The 19,341-nt window shown below is 41.4% G+C and overlaps 1 protein-coding gene across 4 annotated transcripts in view; it reads left to right on the forward strand.

Moving 5' to 3' along the window:
- PLXNB2 (plexin B2) overlaps positions 1 to 19,341 on the forward strand; it is a 265,806-nt gene that overhangs the window by 135,360 nt on the left and 111,105 nt on the right. For 3 of the 4 annotated variants that reach the window (XM_033011456.2, XM_042793496.1, XM_042793495.1), the window contains exon 4: positions 9,461 to 9,530. In XM_033011456.2, the coding sequence (XP_032867347.1) occupies positions 9,529 to 9,530 (2 nt within the window). In that variant the 5' untranslated portion in view covers positions 9,461 to 9,528. Of the gene's footprint in view, positions 1 to 4,031; positions 4,051 to 9,460; positions 9,531 to 19,341 lie in introns of those variants that run through there. The other variant, XM_033011457.2, reaches the window with a different exon arrangement.

The raw sequence follows: 19,341 nt of genomic DNA on the forward strand, positions 1-19,341 counted from the left end.
TGATTTGTTTGAAGAGGAAGTGTGGGAACTTCCTTTATAAATATTGCCTTTCCCTTCGTGTGGATCCAAAGACTGTTTCCTCCACTGTCGGAAAATAAAGTGCTTGAAATGAACAACAGGCACTTTTTCCCGTAGCTTATGCCCCATGTAAACATGAAAGAAAGAAGTTTCATTTAAAAAAAAAAAAGCAGGTTGCTAGCCAGGGAAAGACTGAAGTTGGTTGGACCTTTGGATCAGCTGGATTTCTGCCCAGCTGTTCCCTGTCAATGGCAGCAGCTGTGAACACGGGCGTCCTCTGCTTGGGAGCACTGGGTGAGCTAAGGTCCCATGGAGGGGGCATAAAATCAGTGTGTGCAGAACCTGTGATTACAGAACCTGTTGTGACTTGCTCTACAAGATAGGGCAGTATCAGCTGAAGCCCAGCTCCTATCGCAGTTTGGAATGGTTTCCTTTTTTAAAAAGAAAAAAACAACATGTATATCTTTCCTAGTAAAGTAAAACCAATAAGCCTGCACCCTTCCCCCCAACCTAGAAATACCTTTGAATTATTTGCAGAAGAGGGGTTCGCCCACCAGAAGGGCAGCTACACCCAGGAAAGTATCTGTGCTCAGGAGCAGCAGGTAAGTTAAGTTTACAGGGCAGGGAGCAAATTTTAACCAGACAGGCAAAGCTCTGCAAAACTGTTGTGCTTTTTTAGGTTTGTTTTTTTGTTTGGGTTTTTTTTTTAAAAAAAAAAAAAAAGGACACAGTATCAGAGTGTATGGGGTCCTTAGATGTGCAGGCAGCCAGCTGGCCTGGCTCACTAACATAAATCGGCACAGATGATGGGAATCAAGGCAGGGGGTCCAGTTCCCAGCTCTGAAGGATTCCAGATTAGGAAGACAGCTCATGGAGGAAGCAAGGACAAGTCAGGGGGACTGATTCCCTGAGAAGGACTGAAGACGAGAAGAGTCCTTCTGCCTGATGAAGAGGCCAGTGTTCTTATATTGCTGATAATTAGGAAGAGTTGCCTCATTCCTTGGTTTTGATGGACAAATGAGACATCCCTGCTTAAACTTGGATTGCTGTGATGCTTTCTGAAGTGTTGTATTAAGAAGAAGGTTCTGATTTTTACACATTTCTCAGTAGGAAAGACGAAATTTCACTCAAGCTTCAAACTGGGCTTTGCAATGATTCCTTCTTGCACTTTTAGAAACAAACAGAAGAAATAAAATTTGCAGTGCAATGGGCTATCCTGGGAAAAATCAGTCGCAGTCAAAAGAAGCACTCAAAACTTCACTGATCCTTCAGTCTGGGCTCTGTCGAGATTTGTCTTGCTTGCCATGCCAGGAGTCTTTCACAGCGTCTCATCCTTTGCTCCAGAGGAATTGGCATCCCAATGGTGATGAAAAAGGAGTAAAAACCTTGAACCTTGGGTGATTCTTACTTTTTAAATAAAAATTAAAAATAAAGCTCTCAGCTCTCCAGTCCAATTTGCTATCTCTAACTGTTCCTCCCGCACTTTCTTCTCTGTTCAATGTCTTGCAAATGCATTTAAAGCCCTACAGGGTTCAGGATAACTTCTCCATCTTTTTATGCTTTTCCTCTTGTTTTCAACACCATCCTTTGATGCTGTCTCCTTATGTCATTTATTCTCTCATCCATGCTTCATTCCCCATTTAACAATCTTTTTCCTTTTTACTTTCCTACACTTAGCATTTTTTCCTCTCCTTTTTCGCACTCCCACTGTCATGCCTGCTCCTTTTTCCAATAATGCAGGCTGCATTTTGTAATTTAGGGAGTAAACCTTCAAATTCTTGTGCGAGTCCTCCCACTGACTGTGTGATGGAGAGACTGCAGTACTGGGCCGTAGCTGGCAGATATAAGGGGAAAGGTAGTAAAGCCAATTTTAAAGCAGTCTTAATTACCTTGGTGGTTTGGATCGCTTTGGTTGACTGTTAAAATGCATATTTCTAAGGCGAGGTGTGCACCAATGGCATTGTATAAATAATAAAGAATTTCAAGAGCTTGATATAAAAGACTTTATAGAGGTAATATATTACTTCCAGTTGAGAGAAATGGAGGGCACTTTAAAATCAGTTTTACTAGCACCCTGTGTTTAAAAAAAAACTCCTTCTTTTTGTTTAACCTCCTGTGCAAGTCTGGGCATGTTTGAGGCTCCCAGGATCCAATTTCATGTAGTATCCTATTTCAAATCCAGGCCAGAGCAGATCGATTGAAAATCAGTGCTCTCAGAAATAAAACTGCCTGTGGAATGCCTTCAGTGACATGAAGATGAAAGGGGGAATGTAATATAGCAGCTTCTGATTTTCTTTTTTGAGGTGGGAGCCTCTGAAACAGTGTCCTTGGATGTTGCACAATTTACCTTGATTGAACAGTAATGGTCATAGGACAATTTTGGTGAATTTTTGTGTTCTTCAGTTAGTAGTTAACAGCTGTGTTTTGTGAAGGGGGGGTGGTTGGTGTTGCTGGGATTGTTTTAAGCCAAAGCAGCAGCTGTAGAATATTTTATGGTGAGAGCAGAGCTACCTGTAAGTCTGCACATCTCCAGAGTAACATGAGATTCCTAATAATTCTTGTCAGTGAAGTACTTACTGGTATTTTTAAATGACTGAGATACTTCAGTACTTTGAAAACTGCTGCTGAATGCAAACTAGTCTAACTGATCTCTGTTTAGACTGGTTTTTACAGTCAGCACAAACATAGATGGCAGTCTTTTTCATTTTCTAGTATACCTCTTTCAATGCATCTTCTATTCCCTGGTCCTCAGAAGCCAAAGGAGAAAAATCAAAAAAGTATTATCTGAGAACAGAGTGAAACAGCAATATCACTTTAGGGCTTTGAAGGAATAGGAAAGTGAAAGAAAACTGAACTTGTGAGCTTTGGGTAATTTTGAATTTTGGGTAATTTAAAAATTTGGCTGTGCCAGTATTATGTTGAATTTCTGGAAAACTACAAGTAAACTTTGTTCTGCGGTATAGCTAGAGTCTTTCTCCTGTCACCTGCGCTAGCTGATGCTCGTGACATGGGGAGCATTTTGCATTACTGCGAGACCCCTTGGATGGTGGCAGTGTGTCATGGCAGCTGGCCTTGGCCCTGTTTGCTGTCAGAGCAAGGGGGGAGGATTCAGAGAAGAATTTGGTGTCCTCACATGCTGAAAAAGTGCTATCTAAAACCAGCCAAGAGAGTAACAGTAAGCACAAAGAGCGTTTGAATTTATTTTACGCTCTGCCCCTTGGACAATAAAAGCGTGTCTGTTTGGGACCTTGAGCATGGAGTGCTCTTCAAAGGTAGATACATATAAGTGTATTTTAACCGAGCAAGGCTAGATAAATTCACAGGCTCATAGAAGTGGAAGTGTGAGTAGTTTCTGGCTTTGCATAAGAACGTGTTGGTTGACCTTGTAACCTTTTCCTATATGAACGCATTATCGCACAAATGTGTGTTCAGGACAGCGATTCTGGCCTTGTTCACCTTTGGTCTCCAAAGTAGCATGTGTTTTGTAAACTACTTGATGATTAACCTTCAGCTAGAATGTAAATGGCAAGTGTTTACTTAATAGTCAGAGACTGGGTTCCTGTTTGCAGGCAGCTTTTATTCCTCAGGAAGGTGTGTGAGTTAAAAATGAAAGATCTGCCCTGACAACTTTCTGAGAAGTCCACTGTGGTGTCCTGACAGATGTGGAGAAAGCAAAGTGCTTGATGAAAAGGCTACTGAGACGGCTGTTGAAAGTCTGCATATGGTCATCTTAAGGACTGAAAAGACTCTGCTAGGCTACTAAAGAAAGATTCTTTACTATCTATGCTTATTCAGAGCAAAGACACTAATGAGTTTTTCACTAACTTGTGATCTTTTTCAGCCAGAGGGCACAAAATTAAGATACTATTCCATTACGTAATGAGGATATTCACTTTAACAAATCGGACTCCTAACATGAGCAACTGGGATGCCTCTCTAGTCAACAGTAAGAGAAAGAAACGTAGTTTCCATTGCGTTCTGGAAGAGCCTACCTTCTTCCTCTGGCTCTACTGAATACAGAGAAATTACCAGGTTTGATGAGATACCTACATCAGCACGTGTAAACCTCCTATACTGTGATAGAAGTTACTTCTCACAAGATTCATTTTGAAGCAATTTGCCAAATGGCATTTGAAAACTCATGGGCATAGACTGTACTGTTTATGATTTTGAATTTATCACTGTAGCTCCCTGGAACTGAAGTTGGAGAGGAAAAATAAATATTCGGAGATATCTCTAACATGTACTGATTCACCTAACATATGAAAACTCTGATCTTCTCTGACTTGCATATGGTAGTGAGCTTGTCACATAGATTAGCCAGGGTCACTGTAGGTATCCTTAAACTAAAGACAACCTGGAGTTCATTTTTACATCTGATTCGTAAAGTTTCATTTTCATGATGAAAAAATGCACAACCGTGACTGTGGTAAAAGTCTGCCTCTCTTATTTGCTATTTTAGCATTCACTAATGCTATTTAGCATTAGTTAAAATTGCTGTGTAGCATGGCTTTTATGGTGTGAGTTTAGGACAATGGTGTTAATTTGCAACCAAAAACCCCATGAGTTACACTGGGCATCCCAATTGTGTGCCAGTAAAATTCTGTATTACAGCTTACTATCAGGCATCATGTTTATGCCTTGCAGTTGAGTATCTTTCTAAAATAGCTTTTTCAACAAAGGCTTAAAACTTATGGATATGATTTCTTGGTATCCTTACCCTTGTAAAATTACCAAGCTAGATATGGTGTTGGAAGATGAGGAAGTGAGGTTTAAGAGTTTCTCAAATAGCTTTTGAGAAACTTGGGTTGCTTCTCTGTTGCTTTGCATTGGATTAAATCCTTATGCTGAATGGCCAGGCAGTTTGGCAAGTGTGGATCAGCATTGGGTGCTGGCTCAGCACCTTGCTGGTCAGAGAGGACCCTGTTACTTGGTGTGAGTGACAAGTCAGGAAACAATTTTGTCCAATATTAATGGTAAGGTTTGATAAATGACAATCCGAAGAGGCTGGAAAAAGTGCTACTCACTACTCCTCCACTCATGCTTGCTCCAGTTCTTGCCCTAATATGTGAGATGCTGGATCTCAACCTGTTGGCAGTTCACAGGGTAGCATTCTTGCTGTTCGATCTTTGCAGTGAAATAATGTTGAAAGAGCAGGTACGATTTCTAGACTGATCTGAAGGGACAGCAGAGAAAGAAGTACTTTATGATTAGTGTGTTTAATTCTGTACTTTAGAAATCCCTCTGGAAAATGTCTATAAAGAGATAAGGTATTTAGTCTCCTTAGACTAAAGTGAAGGTTACTCAAAAAGGCTAATGGAGCACCAATTATTGGGTTTCAGTTTTGGATTATGCTGGTCTTCGTTTTTATAGTGTATCTGTAAAACTCAGATTTTGTTCTGAGACTTTTAAATTTTAAGAACAGAGAACACCAGCATGTGTGTTTTTTTCCTTTTTTTTTATTATTATTTTTTTTTTATTTTTTGCCCAGCAAACTACAATAGCAAAATGAAAGTTCTGAGTGAAAGCAGTTGTTCTTTTGAGATATATCAGGCAGTATTAAACACTTCCATTACTATTTTAATATTCTGTTAATTTTTGCACAAGGTTTGTCAAGGGCTTTTCACAGTGCATAAAGTTGAGGTCAAAAGGATGTGGGACTGACTGGAAACCAAAGCAAAAAAAAAAATTAAAAAATAGTTTGAGCAGTATCAGATTTAAGTATGTTGAAGGTAGAGCTAAGTTAAGCAGCTTCAAGACAATGAGGATACAAGGTAGCCAAGCAGAGGAGACAGAAAGGAAGTCAGTAATAAAACTGAAGTTCACGTGCTAGAAGTAGAGTGGGTGTCTCTGAGGTCAAGGAGGTGGAGAGAGCAGAATGGCGATGACCAAGAGCAACATAAGCTGGAGAGCTGAAGGTGAAGGAACATACAGCGCTGGCCAGATATTGGAGTGTAGTAGTGTGATCCAGAGTTAATTAGAGATGTAAATACACTGCAGTACTTAGAGTCTTAAGCTGTCATTTGATATCACCCTAAAGTTTTTAATAGTAAATCCTATATCCTGCTTCCATATGGACACGATCTCAGTGTTGTAACGTAGCCTTCCCAGCACTGAAATGTGAAGATCCGTTTTCAAAGTTGAGCTCAAAAAAGCAGTATGTAGTGTTATCTTATGCTCTCCGTCCTATCAAGTGCACTGTGCTTGTTAGCTCAGCAGCCAGATAAAAGTTCCACGGGCATATAAAAGCCTATATGAAAAGTATCTGCTCCATATGTTACATATAGCTGAAGGCTCAGGGGAATAATGTCTGTGTCTGGGAACCGGATAGTACAACTTTCTATCCTTGACCCAGTGCCTGCCCTTTCTAACAAACAAACAAAAGCGTCCCTCAAAGAAATGTGGTTTATGACCTGTTTTTAGCTCTAGAAGCAAACACACCAAAAAAAGCACTCAATATGTTCTTACTCATAGTTATGGCAGCTTTCGGAAGCCACGATCCCCCTGGCAGCCACAGTGCCAGGGCAGCGTGTTATCCACTTGCAAAACTTTGCACTCAGACACAAACAATCAGTCTGAGTTTATCTTTTTTTTTGAATTTTTGGTATCTGAAACATTCACACTAAATACAGAGGCGCAGCTGCCTGATGAGGGAGAGGGCGCTTGCAGGATGAGGAAGCTGTTTACAGTTGTCCTGTCTCTGCTGGGTTATTGTTCTGTCCTGGTGGTCTTAACTGCATGACGCATCCATGGTGGTCTTGGTCCTTTCGTCCTAAAGGACTGTTTTGATTTGAAAGGCAGAAACTGTGTCATATGAAAGGTGAGAGCAGGTAAGCGTGTTCAGATTGGGGTGAGACAGCATAAGAGCTAAATGTAGTCTAATGGCAGTAATCTCCCTGCTGTCCTCTGGGTTATGGAGGAAAGAAGGAGGATTATCTGAAAAACAGCTCAGGAAAGATTGATTTCTCCTCCAGAAGGTGATCCATGGCAGGGCTCTCTCTGTCAAGCCAGTGGAGAGAGAAGAAATAGGAAGATCAACCTTCTTAGACTGAAGTTAGCTTGGGTGAGCATCCCCCTACACACTTGCTCTGTTTCTGCTCATGGTTTCTGTCAGCTTTAAAGAACAACTCCCTGTGACATCTAAGTACTTTTCAGGTTAGTCTGCAAGAGCCTCTAGCTGTCAGAGGACCTGTGATAGCAACATATATTTTAGTTCATTTAGTTCAAGTGGTCTATTTTGACTGGCCCACTGGCCAAACCCATACCACGAAAGACTGGTTCCTTGTGATGTTCCAGTGTAAGATACTGAAAAAGAGCTGTTGTGCTATGAGCAGGAGGTAAAAGGAAAAAACAAAATCAAACAAAACCAGGAAGCCTTGCAGCAGATGGTACCACCTGTGTCCATCTAAACCTAGCCAAAGCAGCGTGCCTTTTGAGTGGAGAAACCTGGAAAATCTGATGACTCAGTCTGAATAAAAAGGGAGACAGCGAGTGAGATTTCTGGCTCAAATCCCAAGCCTCTTATGAAAAAGACTTCCTGTTTTATAACATAGAAAATTGAGTATGGTTTGGTAGCATCATTCTCTGTCACAGCTGGTTACTATCTACAGACTGAAATGCCTGACGTACCCATGTGAGAACTGACATATAAGTAGTCCGATGACTCTCTGCCAGTTCCTGGGTTATAGTTGAACCTGTTTTCCCAATAAATACATTTCTGATGTTGTTAGCAGAGGACATACCTTTATTACTAGGTGTATAACTGTCTGGACACAACAATCAGGGCTGACAGCATTCAATTCCTTTTCCAGGCTGAGCCAAATACTAATTTTCATGCACTTCAGTTTTTGTGTCTGCAAAGTTAAGATGTAAACCAACTGTGCAAGACATGCCTAAATCACTGTTCAGCAATGCTTGCAAAAATGCTCTAAAGGAGAGAGGCAACATGGATGTATAAAGGGAACTCCTCAGCAGGATGAAGTCGTCTTTCCTTGTTGACTACCTCCACCTCCTTCCTTCTTGGCTGTTGTTGACAGTATCATAATCTTTCACATCCTTTTGAACTTCCTTTTACTTCTGTATTTCCTTTTCTTTTATATGCTTAAGTTGCATCAGATCTGTCTTTCCCTTTGTCAGTAAGACATAGAAAGAAATCTGCCCTTTCCCTTTGTCCTAAAGTCTAAAATTTTTGTCTGTCTCTTGGGTTGGCTGCTTTACTTACAACTCCTCTCCTACGACTTCCCTCAGTCCCAGTCCAAGCCTACACTCTCTAGTTAGGCTGTATCATGCAACTGTGGTCTAAATATCTCACCCATCTCTTCTCCAATGTCCCTTATCTCATGATTTTGCTGGGTATCCATGTTCATCCTCCACCAGGTTGAGGGTGCAGGTTCCCTCAAACAGCTTTTCCCTGGGAAGAGATAAATGTATACAGTCTTAAAGAACATGTTACCACAGCAACTAGGTATGGGGAATGCAAACAATAAATTAAATCCCATTAAACATTAACAAAATAAACTTGGTTTAGTACTGGGCAGCCTCAAGGAACACAAGGGGAAAATAAAAGCCCTGTTAATGTTTGTGTCTGACCTCCCTGGGGAGCCAGTGTTACGCAGGTCTCAAAGTCAGCTTCATCTGAGATGAGACGGCTTTGGAGAAAAGTAGTGGTGGATTTTGCCAGGTGTTCAGGTCTCTCTCCCCTGGGAACTGCCATGCAGTGATCTTCTAGTGTGTGTGTCGGCATTCACTGCAAACTGTTTGAGTGGGCATCACATGCCTTGCTAAAAAGTAACAGAAATAACTGTGTGTAAGAACCAGGTTGGGGCATTCAACACTTACTACGTCTGTTGACTGGGATAATTTTTTGAAGACAGTTGTCATCTTCACATGTGTTGAACGATCTACATGAACCCTTTTTTTATCACTTTTTGGCATATACAGTGATGTTAAAGAATATCAGATGGTATTTCATCCTTCCCTAGAGGGGCAGACTCTGTTTTTCTTCCATTCTTAAATGTTTGATCGTGGGAGGTGCTGAGTGCTGCCATTGATAAGAGTGTGTTCAAGCTCTAGCTCTAGAGGAGTGCCAAATCATACAATAACCCATCTGTAATGCCAGGCATTCTTTCTGGTAATATATCAGTTGGGCTCTCAGTTCTTCAGTAATTAGTTGTACATCTGTGAGCAGCTGTCCATCTGATTTATTATCAGAGCAGCTATTGAAATACAGAACATTGCCCCATTTAGCCTCAGGATTGAAAGTTATGGTGTGCTAAAATTGTGTTTAAAATGTAATAAAATTGACTGTATATAAACAAATTACAAGTTTATGGAACACTATAGATGATATTAAATCAATATTTTAAAGTTCATAAATTTAAGGTGATTGTGCATAGCTTAATGCATATGAATATATTTTTAATTGCTGCCTTCTTTTATTTAGTAAGAAGATTATAACACTGTCCTGGAAAATAACTTGACTGTGGTGAAGAAGGCTTAGTGGAGTAGTGAATGTAAGTATTTCACAGCATGTGTCAATTATTTATGTTTGCAAACCACTGACATTGGTGATATTATAAATCATGCTAAATTGACAGCCTAATTTACCAAAAAGACCACTTTTAGTATGGAAAGAATGCTGGATCTGATCATTGTGCATATGTATGTGAGTATAAAATGTCTATTATGTGGTTTTCAGTATGTGTCTGTAGGCTATACATACCTAAATGCTTTTAACAGGGCCACGTGCTATTAGTTATTTGCATGCTTATGAACTGTTCACAGGAAAAATATCAACATGAAGTTGTCACTAAGTGCCCTTAAAAGAAAAAAAAAACAAACAACATTACTCACTGTATAAATTCCCATAGGGATCCTTAAATTCTGTAATGTGGACGTATTTTCCATTTTCAGAGGAATTTAGTCTAACTTGGAATAATGCAGCCAGTATATAGAATTTTTCTGTATGCTTGCCCCAAAGATGTGAGTTTATAGTAGAAAAAGATTGCGCTGTGGATTGGCAATTCAATTTAGAGTGAAATACAGCGGCTGCAAGTTCCAGGCTAAGTGCATCATTGCTCACTTGAGGTCACTTTTTCAAACCTGGAGTCAATAGTTCTCTAACAGTAAGAGCTTTGGTTCATTTTCTAGACCCTTTTGAAACTTACTTTGCTGGTGAATACCCCATTATTTTTCTTAAAGTAATTGCTTTTCCTAGCTGTATTTCATAATAATGTGAGCTCCCTAACTGTGTGCATGCACATGTGTATATGTACGTACATATTTGTGTGTAAAGCACAGACATATCTCTGCAAGTCATACCCCAGGAGGCTTTGAGTGGCTCTGGCGTGCAGGGTAGTCATAGTCATGAACTTCTAGCTGCCATGGATTCATTCCAGTATTTTTTCATATTGCATTTTTCCCACGATCTCACCTTCCATTTCCCAGAGCCTGACTGATGAGTTTGGAAGCGGTCAACCGAGCCTTTCCAAATGCTGGATAAAGTACTGAATTCATGACTTAGATGTCAAATAGGACAGTGATCCTGTTTAAATGTCTAACAAGCTGGGACAGTTTTAATTTTAGCCTTTGGGCTTTTATAAACTTGTCTTCTAAAATTACTAACTGACCAATAGTACCGAAACAGTGAGATACTGCAGGAACACTGTGAAATGGTGTCTGGTTTATTGCCATGTTTTGAGCCAAAAGGGCAACAGAGCACCACACAGCTGCTCACTCACTCTTTCCCCCTCAGGAATGGGAAGGAGACAATAAAACAAAAGTCTTGGGAATCAAGATGAGGACAGGGAGGGATGGCTCACCAGTTATGGTCACAGGCAAAAGACAGATTCATTAGGGGAAGAAAAAAAAACCAAATTAATTCAAACAACAACACTTAACAGAGTAGGACAGTGAGAAGTGTAACCACATCTTCTCCCATCCCTCCCTTCTTCCCGGGCTCAGCTTTGCTCCTGATCTCTCTACCTCTTCCTGCCAAGTGGTGCAGGGGGCAGGGGATGGGGGGTGCAGTCAGTGCTACTGCTCCTTCCTCCTCAGGGGGAGGACTCATTTCATTCTTCCCCTGATCCAGCGTAAGGTCCTTCTCACGGGAGACAGTCCTCCATGAACTTTCTCCTATGTGAATCCTTCCCAGAGCCTGTAGCTCTTCCTGAGCTGCTTCAGTGTGGGTCCCTCCTACATGTTGCCGTCCCCCCAAGCACTGAACTACAACAGCAGTGGCTTCCCATAGAGCCCCAACCTTTGGGCGCAGTCACCTGCTCCAGCATGGGGTCTTCCACGGGCTGCAGGTGGGCATCTGCTCCACCGTGAACCTCCATGGGCTGCAAGGGGACAGCCTGTCCTCTCACCACTGGCTGCAGGGGGTCTCTGCTCTGGCAAACCTCCTCCCCCACCTTTCCTCCTCCTTCCTTCCACTGACCTCAGTGTTCACACAGGTGCCTCCTTCACAAATCCTCCTCACAACTCCCAACTCTTCCTCCCAGGTTCCCCTTCTTAAATGCATTATTGCTGAGGTGCAGCCATTGTCACTAACGTTGGTTTGCTGTGTTTCTTCACCTGGTAAAGAGGAGAGAGGAGATGGGGAGGGTGAGGGGATTTTTTTTTCCCCCTTAAAAAGTAGGGAAAGGCTAGGAAAAATATAAAATGGACTGGAGGGGATGATAAGCTGCTATTTCTATTGCATTATACTGATGATATATCAAAAAAATCTTGAGGCACTTAATGCAAGGAGAAAAAGGGGAGTGTGTACCTTGAGGAATCAGGAGCAGGCACCGTCAAGTAGAGCACAGGCAGGAAAGTGCACAGGGTAGGGGGTTGAACACCCAGCCCTAATCAGATACCAAAATTAGGTTCTCGCTGCACATCTTGTAATCTGAGATCCCTGGAACAAGTCCTTAATGTAGTGTAAAGAACAAATCTGAGCGTTTTGTTCACTGTTCTCAATGGTATTTCTTATGTAAAATGTGTGCACTGGCACTGTAAATAGCCCGGTTCAAACACCCTTGTGAAGGGTGAGGACCATGTCATGTTATGTGCTGTCACTAAGCTGTGCTTGCTGGTAGGCAGGTTGTTTCTGAAAAGTCTACAGAGATGCTTTTTAGACTTCTAGGATTATAAAGTAGTTGCTTGCTCAAAATCAGTGTCTGTCCCAAAAATGTCCACCTTAGTTTCAGGATCCAGCTGGGTATTGTAAAATTAATTGTTGTTTGTAAGAACTTGGCTCCTATGTTGTGAATGCTATAAATGATTCTGAGCAGCATTTAGATAGCATGGTAAATAAGGCATAGAGCCACACTGGATAATGAGGAGAAAAGTAAATATTGGAGAATTGCAAGTTCATTAAGTAATGTCTATGCTGTGGATGAAATGAGGCAGGGGAACAGGGGAAAAAGTCTCCCATCATAGAGACTGTCATGAAGGATTCGCATATGGAACTTTAATTCTAGTATTTTCTAGATATGACAATCAATCAGACTTGAGTCCCCAGAATCACCTCTAAGACTTATCTTTAGATCCATATGACTTAAGTCACAGAAACACCAGGTAAGGTTTGTTCAGCGTCTTCTACATGTCTTGGTCAGTGGGCAAGAACGAGACACGAACTTTACAAAATGTTTTCACAGAGTTTCTGCTGTCGTCACTATGAGACCCTAGAGGGCATTCAGGGGAACTACACAGGGGTTGCACCTATCTTCATGCATGTGTTTAGTGGCATCTCTTCTAGCACCTGCGTCCTGCCTTTTTTTCTTTCCCTCCGGCTCTGTCTTCCCTAAGTGCTGCCTGGCTGACAGTAAGGAAAATGCTGTGGCTCCAGGAGAGGTGATGTGTCTGCACTTACCAGCACGAGTAGCCCGTGACAACAGATCAGACTATAACCACCAGCAGTAGCAACCACAGGAAATCCCTCTATAATGGTCTCTCTGGAGTGTGCAGAGCAGCTTATTTGCAGACTTATGCTGCTGTTTTCCCATATGCTACCAAGTACAATCTTTTATTTCCCTCTAATCTGAGTTATATTCACTGGGACATATAAAGGCCAAATGTCATGCCTTTGCTGCTAGAACTTTGCAACAACAGTGCCCACGGTGAAAGTCCTGCCTTTATTATTGAGTGTGGAGTGGCTGGGAGAGAGCTGGCTCTGCAGGTAAGCCCTGGCTCTCCATTTTTGTCTGTCAGCAGCCTACATGGGTAACCCATCTAACAAAAGCATTGCGCAGCTTTAGACATATTTCATATCACTGGCTACAAATGAAACTGTAATAGAGTTTTGCCCATATGTTGGCACATTCCCCTCTACGGAGAAATGAGGACACACTTTACCAGTAGATGCAGTATTTGAATATCTGCCATGTGCTATGAACTTCTCATACTTCACTTTGAGACCTGCTTTGTAAAAAATACTAGTAGGTTAATTATATAAAGGTGATTTATTGAGGGGTGGGGGTGGCCTTTCTCCATACATTCAGTAACATTTGACCTAAGTCACAGGTGTGGCTACAAGATCCACAGGAGAGAATATTCTTGCAACAAAAAACAGCTTTTTAGTTAGAGGTATCCGTTCATCTTCCTTGAAACATAGATCAGCGTGTCAGTCTTTCTTTCTCATATTTCTCCAAAATACTCTCCTGGGGAATACATTAAAAAATAAACAGTAGATTCTTTACCGTTTTAGGAGAGGGATGGAAACAAGTTCAACTTCAAAATACTAGCTAATTTAAATGCAAAATTACCCTTCCTTAATTAATACTGGCAAAGCATTTTAAAGATCTAAGTGTCAATATTAGCAAATTCTCATGACACACCTGTCAGGTAAGTAAAAATTATATCCATTTATAGCCCAGGAAGCTGAAATACTGTCTAGCATCAGCATTTTCACAGTTGTTACCTAGTTAATTTACTGAAATAACTAGTCTAATTCTCAGAGTTTCTGCATATTCTTAGTTGTCCTAAATTATACTTGGAGCTGGAGAGTATTCACACTTTTGAAACCAGTTGCAAGTATTTTGGTACAGAAACATGGATATGGCAGCTGAACCTGAGGCATCCACCCTTAAGGATTTTTCCAACCTTAAGCATCCCTAAAAAGTCTAAAGCTGAAACTTGCATGCTGTGGATTGCCAGGCTGGACCTGGGCTCTTGCACTGCCCAACTCTCATAGTTTAAGGAAAAGGGTTGTTTCTCAGTGGAGCTGCAAAAGGTATGGGGTATAGATGGGCTTGGGAGGGACAGTCTTTAGAGGTTTTTTTTGCAGGAAGATGCTTATAGAAGGAGTGTTTAGAGAGGGAGAGGGTGCTTGAAGTGGGAAGAAAAATGGTGTGTGATGGCAGTTAATTTTTCTACCTCCCACTGTTGCTTCCATTAAGAGATGCAGGTTACCTTGTTATTTCTGTCATGGCTCTTTCTGCTTTTGTTACAGCATCAGCAGAGTGGTATAATTGGGCTGAAGGACAAAGTTTTTGCTGCCCTGTTGAGCAATGACCAAAAAGGAGGGGATTTTGAACAAGTGCTGTCTCTCCTTCAGTATGCAGTGCAACTTGTTTCCAAGTGGTGTTTTAGTTGGAGTGGTGGTGGTGTTCAAGTGCCTTGCTTTGTCTGTGCAAACAGTTTTTGTAACCTGTTTGCTCCATTCGGTGTGGCAATGCCCAGCCCTGAATACAGCACAGAATTTAAGGATGGCGTCACTCCATCCCAGTCTGTTCTCCCTCTTGCAGGAGCAGGTGGGAACAGAAAAAACCCCAGCCAAAGGCCATCGATGGGTTGGCACTTAAAGAAGGGAAAAGCCTAGGATACAAAAAGGGGTCTCAAGGGATTGAACAGCCTGGAGCAGGCATGCACAGCTGAATTAGGAATTGGAATTGTTTGTCTTTCAAATGCAGAGGACTTGTTTGCTGTCTTGGCCCTGCTCAAAGTGAATAAGTACTACTGCTAATAACAAAGCCCAAAACAGATGAGGAGTGAAGGATTAAAAACAGAAAATGATGACTCACCCTCCCCTCCCCTTTCCCCCCCCCCCCCCGCCTTCCCAGTTTCAGTCCCCACTAAACCACTTTACCTCACCAAAGCCCTGGTGGCTTTTCGTTTATAAATAATCATGTGTTTGAAATGTTAAAATGTGTAGGCAGGGATTAAAAGGATATGTGATGCTACAGCATTAAAACAGTGCAGACCTCTGCAAGGGAATTGTGAAGGAAAATTAAAATGTAGTTATTTTTGGCAAGCACTGCTGCATCCTGGGGAGATCAAGAGAAAGCAAAGAGCAGTTTACCCAAGTAAGTGAAACCTAGTAAAAAAGCTGGGTGCAGTAAAATAAAACTTCACATCAGTTCTTTATCCTACTAAAGCCAAACTCGAAGTTCTGGGGTTGTCTCAATTTTGGGGGGATGCAGGTAGGAAATTCACTGAGAAATTTCTGTCAAAGGTACCAACCTAAACTGTCTTCCTTTTCCTCCTGTAAAGGTTGGTGAATACAAGTACTTCGTTATCACCCACATTGTAACAGGTTTCTTCCTTCTTCTAATTGACAGTGGGACTGAGAAGTGGATGGATGCCTGTAACACTCTCAAGTCAGTGTGTCAGCCCTCAGGATTTTACAGAATCAGCAGGTTGTGATGCCCATTTAGGGCATTATTCTGTATTCTCACAGAAGTGAGAATATTGGCACCAAATTTCTTGTTGTGTCTGGCAACAAAAATTGATAGTTGTCCCCACTTAGAAAAATAAATGCATTACAGACTTAGAGGGAACTGTTGCAAATCAGTTGTCAGCATTGACTTTAGCATTGATTCTGGAGTTTGAATATAATTTTTAGGGTTATTCTCGGATGCTACATTAGCTTTGTCTCCATAAACCTGTTATTCCTGGCCAAAGTGAGCCCTCTGATGGGACAGCTTATGTTGGAGTTGGTGAAATCTGCCTCCTCACCCCCCTTCTTTTTGATTTTATGCAAGTGAACAATATCAGTGTGAACAGGCACCGATAAGAGCACTGTTCTTTTGTTGCTCATCATCTTGCTGTTGTCTGCTTGTGGGTACAGGGGAAGCCTCTGAATGCTATGCCTGTAGCAACCCTGGAATTTCTAACAAATGAACAATTTTAGGAAGCCCCATTCATTTCAGGTCTAATTAATTTTTGACACACACTCCAAGCCTACAGAACCCAGGGAGCAGGGCTTAGGGGGGGATCTCCTTGAGGGAGGCAGGGCAGTGCCACCCCCCTCACCTCAGCTGCCCCACAGCTCCCTTCTGCCCCACAGGCTGGAGTACTGGTCCCTGCTGCTCCCAGCTCCCTGCACTGGGCTTTTGCTCCAGGGCTTCTGCAGAAGCCCCTTTGAAGCCTTCACAGTGCTGATCCCCCTGGGTTTGGTGCTGGAACAGCCTGGCTGCAGGGCCATTACAGGTCTCTTCATAGCTAGTAGTTTGAGGACTTTTGCACCATTCCTGCTTTGCATCCTCTTGCTTTATGATAACAGTAATGTTTAACCAATTGTCTTAGGTGAACAGGTATGTTGCTTTGCTAAATCGAAATGGTTTGCATAAACGTGTTGATTTGTAGGGAATACACCACCCCCACTGCTCTTAACCTTTGCTGGTACTTTTGTTCTAGCAAACATGAAAAAACACCCTGTGCTCTCAGGGTGGTACGTATTTAATGCTGTTTATAGGAATCTGTTTATAAGCCCAGCGTGTGTTTTTGTTTTGTTTTTCTCCCTGCTTTAATGCATTTAAATGTATTTGTTGAGAAAAATCTCTATAATAATCTTTAGTTCAATTAACATTATATTTAATTAAATGATTTAACAAGCATAAAAGTAAGAATTAACTACTTGTCTGCTTAATAATTTTGTAGGGCTAAATTCAAGGCAAACCTCAACCTTATTTAATTCAGTTAATGCAGTACGTGCGAAAGACATTATATTTAAAAATAGCTGTTCCTTTGGACAGCTAGACAATATTCTAGTGTCCTGTTACTACAGCACTCAAATTGATCAAGCACAATGTCATAAAGTAATGTCAAGATGTAAAAATACCTAGTTTTAAGTAGGAGATTTCTCAGTGTCAGTCAGTAAGCCAATGGCTGCGTAAACACAAGTCTTCCAGGGATATACAAGAGACAGTCTTGTTTATCCTTGATGGTTTTTCTTAAAATTACATCACTTTAATTTATGACTAGTTAAATGAATCTTATTAAATTACAGTTCCTGGGAACTTCTGAGTTTGCGAAACCTTGCAACTCTTGTGTTTATACACAGTTAGTATTTTCTTTAAAATGTGTCTGGAAATTTCCAGACAACTGAAGGGACATGGCAGGGTTTTCTTCAAACCTATGTTTTCAAAAAGCATGTTTTTTAACGCTTGTTCTGTTTTGTTTGTTTGTTTTATTTTTTTTAACCCGGAGGAAGAATGATAGAGCTGGTTGCACTGAGGAGGCAGAAGGTGTGCGTTGCTTTGAGGGCTCTGAATGGTTATTTTTTATATATAAACACAGAGCTGTGTTTAACTTTATTTCTTAAAAAAAATATATTTTTTCCCCTCCCATGGAAATGACTTCACAAATCATGGTACCTGTTTTGGGCAATGTTATGAGGATTTATACACTGACACCCTCTTCTTACCTTTCTTGTTGTGTTTTCTGTCGAGATCCTCTTACTGCATGTCAGAGAAGTCATGAGGACACCTCAGGGGATGCTGGGCGACCCCTACTAAGAACAGAAGGCTGGGTCACAGTTTTGACTTTGGTGTCTGTTGCATCCATCCCACATCTGAAAGTCTCCACCATAGGCTACTGGCCATTTGGCTCTTAGGGGTACTCACAGAAGGAAAAAAGGGGTCACAGTACTGGTTCCGTTGCAACAAGCAGAAATACGGTACAGCTGATGTCAGGTGTGGTGGAACAAATTCCTGAAGTCCTTTAGCACTTCTTAGACAGCATCTTTAGAAAGCATGGGTTGTATCATTCTGTACAGGAGAAACTGGACTAGTTTGATCTCTGCCTTGCAGTGGCACTAATTGCCAGTGCTTCACTGGAAGTATTCAGGAATGGAATGACTGTAGAGAGGCCTGCTTGGTCACAAAGCCAAGGAGATCCTGCTCAAAGTTCAGTATGGTGCTAGGAAGGCAAGGTGTATGTGGTCAGTAACCCAGGGATGAATTAATTTGTTGCATTCCCAGGTTTTTCAAACCCTTGGGTGAACTCAAATCAGGCCATCCATCCATATGTGAATTATTTGGTTGATTGACTTGAAATATATATTGGATAGCATTTGTTTATAGCATTCCAAGATGCAGGATATGGATTTTATCAAGGTATAAATATTTGTGGTGCTACCTTGGGTTTGCTTTATAGGAGGTATATGCTTCCTTCTTGAGCTGCTCCACATGGGAACATTCTACCTGTTTGCATGATTACAGATGTTGCCTAAAGGAGTTCTATGCAAAGAAGTTATCTCTCCTAAGGGAGGTATATGTGAGCAAAGCTTCTACAGCTGGGGGGCAAGCTATGCTGAGTGAAATAGTTCTTTGAAAATATGTCTTTGAAGTATATATAGGGCCAGGAGGAAAAGAACAAGCAAATGACGTAGACAGGGAAGGGAAACAAAGAACTAAAGAAAGGAAAATGTTCCCAATACATCTATTTTGCACAACTTGAACGAAATTGAATATGCTAACATTGTTGTAAGCGAATGCGGTACCCTGAAAATAGTCGTCTTATACAAAAGCTGGTGTTTATTCTCATGAAAGAAGAATGAGCAGAGATAACATCCTCTTCCAGCAAGCCTATCTATCTGTTTTCTCTGACAAGGTGAAAGGCAGTGTTTCTTTCTCCAGCTGTAGGAAACTTACTGAAGGTGTTTTACTTAAACTGTGCCAGGACATATTTATACAGTCACTTTATTGGGTACTAGACCATGCTGTTGCCGAACAATGTAAGTTGGTTCTTGCTTCTCCCCTAGCTGCTTGTTTCTGCCACTTCCATGGGTGGCATAAGTATGGGTGCATATTAGTGATGAACTAGGTATCAACTGTTCTGCCCCAGTGTTAGGTAAAGTGTAACATATACAAGAGATCTTTCTCTGGAAGGAATGGCAGGACATCCTGTGGAGAGAGGGGCAAGCTGCTTGCTGTCAAATTTACTGGATAAAGCTGAAATTCAGACCTTGTGGGACAGTAGAGGAAAAAAGGTGTCCCAAGTGGGGTATTTAGGCATGCTGTGATCTTCCTCATGTGTCTGCTAAGCAGCTCACAGGAGCCTTGCCTGTGACTCCAATTGCTGAATAACTGGGGAGAGGAAAGGGAAGAGGAGGAGGAG

This window comes from Tyto alba, unplaced genomic scaffold (genome assembly GCF_018691265.1).
Source record: "Tyto alba isolate M040663 unplaced genomic scaffold, T.alba_DEE_v4.0 Super-Scaffold_2, whole genome shotgun sequence".
Taxonomy (NCBI): Eukaryota; Metazoa; Chordata; class Aves; order Strigiformes; family Tytonidae; genus Tyto; species Tyto alba.